At 42.1% G+C, this 13,490-nt stretch overlaps 1 protein-coding gene across 3 annotated transcripts in view; it reads right to left on the reverse strand.

Annotated features, from left to right (window-relative positions):
- Nucleotides 1-13,490, reverse strand: part of Sh2d4a (SH2 domain containing 4A) — a 69,941-nt gene that overhangs the window by 19,565 nt on the left and 36,886 nt on the right. For all 3 annotated transcript variants that reach the window (XM_087588274.1, XM_087588273.1, NM_001012048.1), the window contains 1 exon segment: nucleotides 1,311-1,422. In XM_087588274.1, the coding sequence (XP_087444400.1) occupies nucleotides 1,311-1,422 (112 nt within the window).

Below are 13,490 nucleotides of genomic sequence, written 5' to 3' on the forward strand. Positions count from 1 at the left end.
TCTTGGTAGCAGGTGAGCTAGGAAAAAGGCACGGAGGCTGGTCGAAGGTCACATCCAGAGTCTATTATAGGTTTAACTAAATGTGAATTGGCCAGAGAGACAGAAAGTAAAGGGATTTTACCCGGAAACATGTGGAGAATTTCAGAACACCTCAGTAAATATACACAGGCTCCGCAATCTGCCTTTTAACATTAATTTCTTTCTAAAATAAACGGGGCTATGTTTTAGCCATAGAGTATTAAAGATTATTACAGGATGCAACCACCCGTTTTCATGGAGGACTTTTGTTTTCGTTTTTACAATTCAGACTTTATGGGCTAAATCCTGTCATGTTTGACTTTGAAAACACACTGAAAATATTTCATCGTACTGGAGTTTCAGGGCTTAGCACAGAAGGCCACAAATTGGATCTTGCAAATATTTTTGTTTTATCAAAATTTTTGGCATTTGTTGTAAAGGAAACATAGATCAATTCAGGACTCTGAGCCTCTAGAAAATCTTGTTACTTGGGTGTAGCCTCTCTACAAGTCTCAGGGGACTGTCAGTGGGTCTTCTCTGTTGATGGCAGGAAGACTAATCCATTCTCATACCTGGGTTGCCCGTCCTCTGTCCATCTGTTCTTTCTGGTTTGGCCCTGGCAGTACAAACTCCAAAGAGAATCAGTGCTGGGTCAGAGGCAGAGATGCAGGGAAATGGTGCAAATATATCCCACCTGTCAACTCTGTGTGCTTTGTGTTACAATGTCATGTGTATGGTACGCTATAAGGAGAACTGACGTATGTCAGTTAAAAAAATACTGCTTAAAAGTATATGCACTACTGAGAACTTGGGGGAAAAAACAAAACAGAATAGCAAGAATTCAAATTCAAATAAACAATTTAATAGCTAACTTCTCAAAAAACAAAAAACAAAAAAACAAAAGCAAGGTTCACACGTTAATAAGTTTCCTGCTCTCTTCCTTCATAATTCAGAATTTTTAAATGGTGATTTTTATGCTATTGATAATGTTTCTTCTCCAAGAAAGAGGCATCTTTTAAAAACTAGGAAACATTCTTCAGCGGGCTATTTTCCACAGCTGTGTGTAATTCTGCCGAGCAGAAACTCTCTCTAATTTAAGGGTACAGCGATGAAACCAAACCTTCCTGCTACTCAAGTCCCCGAGGAATCAGCATTTACTGGTAACACCTGAGTGACAATTCAGTGGACAGGTACTTCTCCAGGATGAGCTCTGGATGCCTCCCGGATGCTTTTGCACTAGAAGGCCCGGCTGAGACCCTGCATGGTGCTGCCGAGAGATCCTGGGTACTCACAAGATGCTTGCCATTCGGAGTCTTCTTTCCAGTTCTTGTATATCTGCTTCGTTTTCTCGTCCTCTGTCTGCTTCAGTTCCTCACTGTCCTTTTTCTTGGTGAGGTCTTTAGTCTGTTTGAAAATAAAAACAGATGGGAAGAGGAGAAAAAACGTGACAGGTTCTTTAAGAGGATAGGCGGCATCTGGGCTTCTATTAAATTCTCTCCGCCCATTAGGGAGATACTTGGTGTCAGCAATGCCGGAAGCTAGAACTTCAGGTATCTCCATGTGGGACTTTCTGTTCCTGATCCTCTCACAAGCTGTTTTCCCAAAGTACAGCTAGAAAGAGCATTCCATAGAGTTATAGTGAATATCTGTGTTTTCAAAAATGCCTAGCACAATGTATAGCATATGCCTTTACTAAACAGACATGGCTGACAGATATTCCAAGTTTCCTTCTCTGAAGTAAATATGTCAATTCATGGGACCAGCGTAAACACTGATCTGCTGTAAACTTCCAGGGGCAGTCTCAGCTGGGGACTATATATTCTCCAACTTTTTATACAAACAGGGAATATGATATATGATTTGAGATGGCTCACAAAGGCACGGGGCTCTTTTGTTTTCTTCTTAACACACACACACACACACACACACACACACACACACACACACTATGACCTCTGAGAAGGGGAAATACACTACAGAGTAAGTACAAGTTCAGGACAAACTATTTTGTAAGACCATGTCTGAGAACTAAAACAGGGTCATGGTTTCGGCTCAGGAACATGGAACAGCTTGTGAAACTTATTACTGCGTTGCCTAGCGTGAGCAAAGCTTCAAGCTCAATGCCCCGTGCCATAGGGCATTGGAGAAGGAGAAGAGGGGGGAGGAGCAGGAGAAGGAGCAGGAGGAGGAGGAGGAGGAACAGGAGGAGGAGTGGGAGGAGGAGAAGGAGCAAGAGGAGAAGGGTAGGAGAGAGGTGGAGGAGGAGGAGGAGGAGGAGGAGGAGGAACAGGAGGAGGAGGAGGAGGAACAGGAGGAACAGGAGGAGGAGCAGGAGGAACAGGAGGAGGAGAAGGAGGAGGAAGAAAGTTGATCATGGATTCCAAAAACATGACAATGATGACTTTCCAGCTACAAAGATGGGCTCGGTGTGTAAAGTGCTTGCCGAGCTAGTACGAGGACCTGAGTTTGAATCCTAGTATTATCCACGTAGTTGCTTGGCCTGGTGACATGTGCCTGTAACCCCAGAGCTGGAAGGGTGGGAACAGGGGGATCCTAGGGGCTTGCTGGCAAGCCAGTCTAACTGAAAACAATATATTCTACGTTACATGAGAGACCAAGTTTCAAATTAAATGTGCAAAGCCCCAGAGGAAGACATCTGTGCCAACCTCTGGCCTCTGTCTGCTCATGTACTGGCAGGGGCATCCTCTTCCAGGTACGTATATAATACACCCTCATCTACACACAAATGTATACAAAGACTTCCTTGCCATGAAAGTATTTTACCACAATAAAACATAAATCTCGCTGGGAACCTTAGCTTGGATTACTGTAGAGAACCATAAACCAGCAGTAAGGTCGTAACCCTCTGAAACTGTGCTAAACTTAATCTGCACACATCTTATACCTTTTATTTTTTTTTAAACATAGTTTCCTGCCTAGAGCCACGAACCTATCATTTGCTGCACATTGTTTTTTGTTTGTTTTTAATTCAAAGAAAGCTTGTGGTGGTAGAAATGACTGAAATGTGTACTGAAATGTGTTACCCTTTACTGAAATTGTTTACAAACCTGCAGTACATTATGTACTGCTCTCGATTTTCAAACTTGAATAGAAAGAAAAAGAAAAGGAAAAGCAATACAAAAACAAAAACAAAAACAAAAACAAAAACCAACCTAACAAAACACACTTAAGAAAGGAGCTCTGCTCATTTGGAACACCTTTTCCTGGGCAGATGTGAGCAAACTAGTCATGAAGGAAACACTTTCCCCAAGTCTAGACTGAGGAAACAGAGAAGTTACTGGGGGTGCTCATGGGAGCACTTGACAACTGAAAGGCAGATATACCAACAAGCCCTCTCCAGTACAGTAAACACTCACAAGTTCTATCCTTTGAGTCATTAACTCACCTTGCAGGTAGAGCCACTGAAAAGCCCCAAACCTGTTATTTACTGCCTATCTAACCTTGGACTGGGTGGGGTGCTTATAAGTTCTCCATTTTGTGAACCTCCCTTTCCCTGAATGGAATGTCTTGGCCAAGGAACCAGCTATGCAACACTTGCATTTGTATTTATTTAATCTCTCTCTCTCTCTCTCTCTCTCTCTCTCTCTCTCTCTCTCTCTCTCTCTCTCTCTCTCCTTGTCTTTGTCTCTCTTTGAGTGTGATCATATGTGGGCATTCCTCTGTGTAGAAGTGAGAGGGCATATAGAGGCTAGTTTTCAACATCAAGTGTCTTCCTCAGTCATTTTCCCACCTACTATTAGAGACAAGTTCTTTCACTGAGCCTGGGGATCTTTGATTCACTAGATCCTATTGGCCAGCAAGCCCCTGTTGTCTGCCTGCCTCTGCCTGCCATAGTTCTAAGACATACACCCCTGCATCCCCATTTTTACCTGGGGATCAGAATTCAGGTCCTTCTGCTTGCACAGCAAGCAGTTTACAACCAAGCTATCTCCCAAGGCCCTGTTTTCTTCTTAAATAACCTCACAGTTCCAGCGTCACATCAGGACTCTGACCCACTCCGTCGCTGAGGATGAACAAGAAGGACAATGCCTTTTACTTTTATTTGTGTGTATGCATGTGTACAGATGTGTACAGGTGCCCTTGTTGGACAGAAGAGGGTATTGAATTCCCTGGAGTCTGAGGAAGCTGAGTGGCATGGTGTTGGTGGTTGTGGGACTAAAACTCAGGTTCTCTTCAAGAGCATAGCAGTCTCTTCATGGCTGAGCCATCACTCCAGCCAACTCCCCCAGTGCCCTATGCCCAGGTTGTTTACTAAGAAGTTTAAAACCACAACCCACTGAAGGACAAAACATTAAAACACACACACACACACACACACACACACACACACACACACACACACACACGCAGAGAGTACCTGGTTGATAGGTGATAATCAGATGTTGGAGAGTGCTATATTTAGTAAACCCAGTCCTTTCTTCTCTACAGTGTAATTATATGGCACGGTGGAGAAGAAGTGAGCCTCACGAGTAAATAGCAGATGAGATCAGGCCCGGACCTTTCTGTTTATCCAAAGAAGCTTAGAAAAGTAAAGGCTTCTTTCTAAGTTGATGTCTAGGAGAGGAGATCCTGTTTCATCACCTTCGTTCTCTGGGACCTGAGGCTGACTCTCTCATTCATTCTCGCCAGTTACCTGCCATCCTGTTTTGGTCACATCAAAGATGCCTTCAGCTCGGTGTCTTTGTGCCTGGACCCTTTGTGCTTGGTCCCTCTGCCTGGACTGTATTGCCCTCTCATCCACTGTCATTGCCTCCCCAGGCTCTGCCCCATCATCTCCAGGTGGCCTTCTCCAGTCACCACCCACCTCCCAGCCTCCACGCTCTGCTTCATTCTCCCCAGAGTTCTTATGCTCACCAGACTTCATGGAAAAAAGATTATCTTTTCTCCCCTACATCCAAAGCATAAGCTTCCTGAGGGAAGACATTTTATCAATTTTATCATAAAATATGCCTTAAATTTTCACAGCCATTCTTGGTCCATAGTAGGCATTCAGGAAATTTCTCAACTTTCATCATTTAAGCTAATACAATTTAATTAAAGACAGTGGAAATTTCCTACAATTTCCTATAATTCCTCAGTGTCTTGGACTCCCCTAACAACACTAAAAATCTGCAGATACTTTAAATCTCTCATATAAGAAAGCACAGTGCTTGCAGTCAACCTGTATACTTCCTCTTGTCTACAGCAAACCATCTAATTCATAATGTGAGGTAAATGCTTTTTAAATATTGATTTACATTGCAAGTACAAATGCAGTGTTTTTGAATATTCGTGATGCATGGTTGGTTGGTTGGTGGAATCAATAGAAATGGGGTGGAAAACTGCCTTCCATTGTCAATATGTACATCAGGACTAACACTCCAAAGACACAATGTTGTTACTTTTAAAGTCTTCATTCATTTATTAATTTATTCATTTATCCATCCATTCACTTATTCACTCATTCATTTCTTCATTCATTCATCATTTATTTATGTGTGCATATGTGATGTGTCTGTGTGTGTGTATGTATGTGTGTGTGTGTGTGTGTGTGTGTGTGCGTGTGTGGTGTGTTCATGAGAGTGTATATACATGTGGGTGTTCGGGTACATGTGCCTGTACACACACAGAGAAGCCAGAAGAGGACATCTCGTATAATCCTCTATCACTCTCCAAATATTCCTTTGAGAGAGGATCTTCCTTGAACCAGACTCTAGTTCTCATGACTGCACAGCAAGCATGAACTCTTAATTGCTGAGCCATCCTTCAAGCCCTGAATTCTGCACGATTTCTTCCTCAAAAAGGCATGTAATTCAGAACTCTAAGCTGTCTCTATTAGTGGGTGTCGCTGAAGAAGAGTCAGAGAGTAGACCATATGACCCACAGGAACTTCTGAGCAGCTTCTTCAAAAGCCCTTTCTTGGGCTTGTGTTTTACCATAAGTTTTCAGACTTATTGTGGGTCAAATCCTACCACAATCTATCCCTAACTTACTGTGAAAAGCCTGTGTCCTGATAACAATCTAACAAAGTGGCAGAAGTTAGTCTTCTTCTGTAGGGACAAGGTCCTGTCTGGGTGGATGGAAAAGCAACCCCAGGCCCAAAGAGGCACTCAGCTCAATGGACGCCGGCAACAGACGCTGCTGCCCATTCTCTTGCAGTGAGGCTGACAGAGACATCAAGTACACAAGCCAGACTTGAGCAGGATTCATGGTTGGTGCCAAGCTTGATATACAATTTGTCACGCTCTGAAATCAGTCTTCCCTAGACGTTCGCAGCTGCTGGGGATGTCGCCTCTGCCTTGGCTCCTCTGTGAAAAGTTCACAGATACATCTTGGCATCTGTTCACTGCATCACATCCAAGATGTTCCCAACTCAAGATAAATGGGGAATGATGTTGTGTTTGCAGCTTTCAAGGCAGATTTCACGTTCTGTTGCCTAATTTCATATCTGCATGAGCCTAATTAAGTAATTAGTGAAACATTAGTGGAAATGGCTATTCATCTATCTCCCTGAAGATAGAACGGAAATGTTTTTTACCTGGAGAAACTCATAGGTATGTATAGATTGATAGAATCTACCTGCTTTTGTTGACTATATTTTGAGAAACTGTATTGTTATTAAATTAAATACATTTCTACAGCATTTAGGACTGTAAAGTGATTTCAGAAGTTCCTCTAGCAACGTTTCCCACAGATCTGAGGTCACCAAGTCACCCTTCTCAATAGCAACCAAGTTCCTGAGCCAAGCTGCCTAGCAGATCACAAAAGCCCTGTTTCCAGTCAGTAGGGCATAGAGATGATTGACCGACCACAATCCAAGAGCCGATGGTTTGGTGTGGTTTGGTGTGTTTTGTTCACCTAGGATACCCTAGGTGAACTTGGAAATCTTTGAGACATCAATAGGACTCCTTAATTTAAGGAGTAACCCTGTAGAGCTCAGCACTACCAAGGTTGTACAACCATCCTGGAATGCTAAAAGGGAAAGGTCACCCTGATTGTGTGTGTATTACATCTTGGGTCTAGTTTTTTTCAAAGGTTTCACTGCCTTAGTTGATAGAATGGACCATTATACACAGACCGAATATTTCAAGCTTTCTATGGAGATTTTGTTTTGTCTGTGGTATGCAGTCCAGCTTATACTAGCTTTACCAGTGGTTGCTAGCCACTTGAAGGTCATGATGTCAGGTGTTGTAATAATGATATCGTCTTAGAACCTGTTTTCCCATGAAGAAACCGAGTTTCCGAGCTGTGTGGGAACACACATTGGCTTATGTTAGTGTTAATGCTTTCTGCACTGCTGACACTGTAGCCATAGGAAAACCAAGCATAGGCCAAAAGATCACTTATGGTTATGACTTGGAAAACCAGTGAATCCTACAGGCTTTCCAAACTCCACTGGTAGGAAAACCTTGCTACACACGATTGCAGTCTACCATGATGAGGTACCTCTGAGCTGGGCGCAGAATGGAGAACTACCTTTAAAAGCAGGGCTTCTCTTCCTCTGACCTAGTTTGGGGATCCTGACTCTCTCCACTCTCCTTGGCAGACCTACAAACTGCCCCAACCCCCATACACCTAAGAACCCACCCAGCAAGTACCTGGGATTTCTGGAATGTCTCCATACAAATGAGGCATTCACAGAACTTTAAACTCCAGCCAATGATTTTCATTTACCCTGAAAGCTCCGTCCCACTCTCCAAGGTCCACAGGCACCCCCGGTTCACCCCAATAAAGGCATGTGCACAAGCTAAGATTATCTAAGAGAGCTGTTTCATTGAAGACCTTAAAGACCTTCATATAAAAAGAGCTACAGCACTGAAATCCTCAGAGCAGGCCTTCTCTCTCCCACCGCACCCACCTCTGGCGCTCACTCCCAGCCCGACTGGGGTCCTGCAGAACCCCACCCTTTCCCAGACTCATCCTTCCAGCCCAGTGTGCAGCAGCATGTCCGACACCCAGAGACGGAGGAAGCAGAGGGTGCAGTACCACGACTGGACCCACGTGCCATATTCGTTCTCAGTTCAGTGCTATTAAAGAGTACTCAGCTGCTTAGCGTCAAAAATGGAGCTCAGAGATCAGTTCCTGGATCCCAAGCAACCTAGAACTGTTCCCTCAACAGTCCCAGATGACTTTGAAAAAAATTTCTTTTCTGTCCTCAAGAGATGTGGGTTTTAGGACAGGCTCAAGCTCCCTTTCCTTATTGATCTAAGATCCATGAAACATTACATTGCAAACAGGTCAGTTTCTAGTGTATTAAGCTAGGAGGCTGAGAATCATCTCACCTTGATCCCTCTTCAAGGGTTACAGGTGACGTTCCCAATGTGCTTAGCTGCACTCTTAGAATCAGAACTTGATCCACTGTTATACTCTGGGTTTCAAATATTGTCTGAAGCCTCATGTCCACATGGTTTGGTCCTTAAGGTGATGGATACATCCATGAAGCAAGAGGCTTTTGGATCCACATTTTGTCAGAGACGCCATAACGACTGACAGCTGTTGAACTCTGAAATCCTTAAGTGTTTCCTGAATTAGCATTAAGCTACCAGGCATCTGATAGTGACCCCAATCATGCAGGAGTGTTGAGCATTTAATCAAATGCCACCACCCCCTCATTTTATCTCTTGTTCAGTGATATTACCTGTGTGGGTGTAACCTTTGAAACCTCTTGCAAGGATGGCCTAGGGTTCCCCAGAACCATTTCCCTCACACACAGTACAGTGTTGTTTTCTCAGCACTCACTTTTAAAACTTACCTGAAACTAATTCTCCCTCTTCATCCTCATTAGCATTTTTAACCTGCTCACTGGTTTTGGACTTATCAGATAGGACAGGGTTGTTAATATTCTTGAAATAGCCAAGAGCTAAGCACATACAACGTGCCAGACAGTGTCAACTGAATCAAGTATGTTGGGGACTACAGAGACCCCTGTGGTCGTGAGTACCCCTAACAATGTGCTCAGAATGTCATCGTTTCTTTGTCTTCGAAATTCTAGGTTCGCTCATTTTCAAAAGGAGCACACATTGGATTTCAAGTAGAAATTATATATTGAAACCATGCTGTAAATTCTAAAACTCTTCAAACATACTAATGACGCTGTTTATAAGAACTCTACTCCTCAAGGTGATGCACGATTTGATGTTATCTCAAAGGGTTGAAGTACGATGAAGGACTTATGATTTGCATATAGCATGTTCATTCAGATACAATGACCTATATTTGACCAGACCAGGAAATGCACCATATGTAATGTGGGAGACTGAAAATAACACATCCAAGAAATTTCTGTATTAAAAACCAGGCAGCTTTACAGGCTCAAACATGATAGCTTCCCATGTTTGTATTAGAGGAAAGACAGTCTCCGAAATCTGCCTGCCACGTAAGCACTCAAAAGAATGAGCTCCCTGGAGATTTTACCCACCCTCTCTGAAGGCGACCAATATGTTCTTCATTTACTCCCATACAAAAGAAACAGGGAAAAGTGCCCTCTAGCTGTGTGACTTTGGCTTATAGAGCACTTTTCACTACCATACATTATGTGACCTTGATATCAAGTGTATTATCCCTTTATGAAAGAGGTAAGGTAATCTGTCAATAGGTATGAGGGCAGAGACTAAGCCCCCTGTCCAGTCTGTATCTAAAACTTGGTCTGCTCATTCCCCAGCGGGAAGGAGAGGGTCTTCTCCCTCATACATCAGCCTCCAGCTATCTCCTATCCGTTACCCTGAAGAAACCTCGGCAACTATTGAAAAATGGATGGCCAGAGTTAGAGCGGTCACATCTGCTTTGTTTATGTTCTGTTAAAAAAACACCCCCACAAGTATCTGCACAAAATTTCCCCCAAATAACAAGGGAAACAGAAAGCTAACAAGAACAGAAGCTGCTACAGAGTATCCTGAAGACCAAGTCAGAGGGAAGGTCTCAATTAGATCTGGGAGTGTAGCTCGACCAGTAGGACAAATGATGGTGTATTTAAAACGCTATTAGACCTGGGAGTATGGCGATTTCATCTACATAAGCAATGGAGTTATAGATTGATGCTGCTGATGCCATGGTTATTATAAGGCTGAAAACTGCAATCCCCCAAGAATAGGTGTCATATGAGAAGGATTATTTTAATTACGTTCACTTGTGAAATTGATTTGCAAAACCATTCATTCAATATTCACTTTATTTAAAAATAGGGCTATACAGTCAGACAAATGCCAGAGACCCCACATTTCAACTAAATCAGAAGGCTCCAATAAGCAAAATGGTTTTTGCATTCAATTTTGGGGACAAAGATAAAAATAATGAGTTAATATAAAGCCAAGAACTTATTTTTAAAGCAAACAACTGAGCTTTTAGCCATCTGATTCAACTACGCATCTTAAATCTGTTACTCTATAATAGAAGGACATTTAGAATAATAACCTCTATGAGGGAAATACCATGCCAGCTTGATCTGGTATCACCTGAGGATTATTATTATTATTTTCTACAGAAAATAGAACAGTGATCCATACTTAATAGGACCTCATAAATATTAGGGGAATAAATAAATACATAAAAAATTCAAAAATGCTTGCTCAATCATTAAAAGATATGCACTCTACTTTTGTTATTAATCAAGAAAAAATGACTTTAAGTGCTGGGAAAATCAGCAGTCTCCCTCCTTGCACTAACCAGGTCAGTTAAGAAATCAGACCTCCCTCTTCCCCATCACTTTAATAGAAGACATTTTCCAAAGATGCTTTTAATACTTAGCTTTTTAGCATACTGGGATATAGCCTTTCATTTATGAAATATCATGAGAGAAATATTTCTCCCAACTAACAAAGTGAAAAGCAGGATGAAAACATTTTATTGCTGAAAATAGCCGTGTATTCTTTAAAAAGAGATCTTACCAAAACATTCTTCAAACAACAGGAGTTAGGGAATATTTTGCCCACTTGTCTAATAATGTTTTTCCAGTAAAATCTTTATACATGACTACTGGATGCTCCAAATGAAAAAGCTAAAACACAGTGGTTCTGGACCTTTCTGATGCTGTGACCCTTTGACACAGTTCCTCATGTTATAGTGATTCCCAACCATAACATTATTTTTATTGCTACTTCATAATTGTAATTTTGCAGTTGTAATATCTGTGTTTCTTGATGGTCTTAGGTGACCTTGTGAAAAGGTCACTTGAGCACCCAAAGGGGTCATGACTCCCAGGTTGAGAACCACTGCTCTAACATTTGATTTAAGGACACAGTTTTAAATAGACACACGTTTATTCTGCACATTTGAGCATTGAATGGTTATGGTGGGAGAATCCCAGTCACTGCTCTTATACCTTCCTTCCTATAGACGCACACAGCAATGTAGAAATGACAGAAAAGCAATATGCTAGGACCAATTGTCAAGGCAAAGCACTTCAAATATGAAGGTCTTAAAGCTGCTCTAGCGTTCACATCTATGAAACGATTTTAAAAGAAGGCCAGGGAGACAAAGCTATAAGTATAAAATACTATATATGTATAAAATATAGTAAATCAAGTACTTATATCAAGTGTGATATATATCAAGTGCGAGTATAAAATAATCAAGTGTGGCTGAGAGGATAATCAGTCTGTAAAGTATAACTGATATAAGAAGTCGGGATGCCGGCAGGACCGCTGCGTCTGAGACACTGCCGGAACCTGAAGGAAACAGACCGGATAAACAGTTCTCTGCACCCAAATCCCGTGGGAGGGAGAGCTAAACCTTCAGAGAGGCAGACACGCCTGGGAAACCAGAAGAGACTGCACTCTGCACACACATCTCAGATGCCAGAGGAAAACACCAAACGCCATCTGGAACCCTGGTGCACTGAAGCTCCCAGAAACGACGGCGCAGATCTTCCTGGTTGCTGCCGCCGCAGAGAGCTAGTGGGCAGCACCCCGAGCGAACTTGAGCCTCGGGACCACAGGTAAGACCAACTTTTCTGCTGCAAGAGACCTGCCTGGTGAACTCAAGACACAGGCCCACAGGAACAGCTGAAGACCTGTAGAGAGGAAAAACTACACGCCCGAAAGCAGAACACTCTGTCCCCATAACAGGCTGAAAGAAAACAGGAAAACAGGTCTACAGGACTGCTGACACACAGGCTGATAGGGCAGTCTAGCCACTGTCAGAAATAGCAGAACAAAGTAACACTAGAGATAATCTCATGGCGAGAGGCAAGCGCAGGAAACCAAGCAACAGAAACCAAGACTACATGGCACCATCGGAGCCCAATTCTCCCATCAAAACAAACATGGAATATCCAAACACACCAGAAAAGCAAGATCTAGTTTCAAAATCATATTTGATCATGATGCTGGAGGACTTCAAGAAAGACGTGAAGAACTCCCTTAGAGAAACACAGGAAAACATTAATAAACAAGTAGAAGCCTACAGAGAAGAATCGCAAAAATGCCTGAAAGAATTCGAGGAAAACATAAATAAACAAGTAGAAGCCCATAGAGAGGAGACACAAAAATCCCTGAAAGAATTCCAGGAAAACACAATCAAACAGTTGAAGGAATTAAAAATGGAAATAGAAGCAATCAAGAAAGAACACATGGAAACAACCCTGGATATAGAAAACCAAAAGAAGAGACAAGGAGCTGTAGATACAAGCTTCACCAACAGAATACAAGAGATGGAAGAGAGAATCTCAGGAGCAGAAGATTCCATAGAAATCATTGACTCAACTGTCAAAGATAATGTAAAACGGAAAAAGCTACTGGTCCAAAACATACAGGAAATCCAGGACTCAATGAGAAGATCAAACCTAAGGATAATAGGTATAGCAGAGAGTGAAGACTCCCAGCTCAAAGGACCAGTAAATATCTTCAACAAAATCATAGAAGAAAACTTCCCTAACCTAAAAGAAGAGATACCCATAGGCATACAAGAAGCCTACAGAACTCCAAATAGATTGGACCAGAAAAGAAACAGCTCCCGTCACATAATAGTCAAAACACCAAACGCACAAAATAAAGAAAGAATATTAAAAGCAGTAAGGGAAAAAGGTCAAGTAACATATAAAGGCAGACCTATCAGAATCACACCAGACTTTTCGCCAGAAACTATGAAGGCCAGAAGATCCTGGACTGATGTCATACAGACCCTAAGAGAACACAAATGCCAGCCCAGGTTACTGTATCCTGCAAAACTCTCAATTAACATAGATGGAGAAACCAAGATATTCCATGACAAAACCAAATTTACACAATATCTTTCTACAAATCCAGCACTACAAAGGATAATAAATGGTAAAGCCCAACATAAGGAGGCAAGCTATACCCTAGAAGAAGCAAGAAACTAATCGTCTTGGCAACAAAACAAAGAGAAGAAGAGCACACAAACATAACCTCACATCCAAATATGAATATAACAGGAAGCAATAATCACTATTCCTTAATATCTCTCAACATCAATGGCCTCAACTCCCCAATAAAAAGACATAGGTTAACAAACTGGAT

Source organism: Rattus norvegicus, chromosome 16 (genome assembly GCF_021556685.1).
Source record: "Rattus norvegicus strain SHRSP/BbbUtx chromosome 16, alternate assembly SHRSP_T2T, whole genome shotgun sequence".
NCBI lineage: Eukaryota > Metazoa > Chordata > Mammalia > Rodentia > Muridae > Rattus > Rattus norvegicus.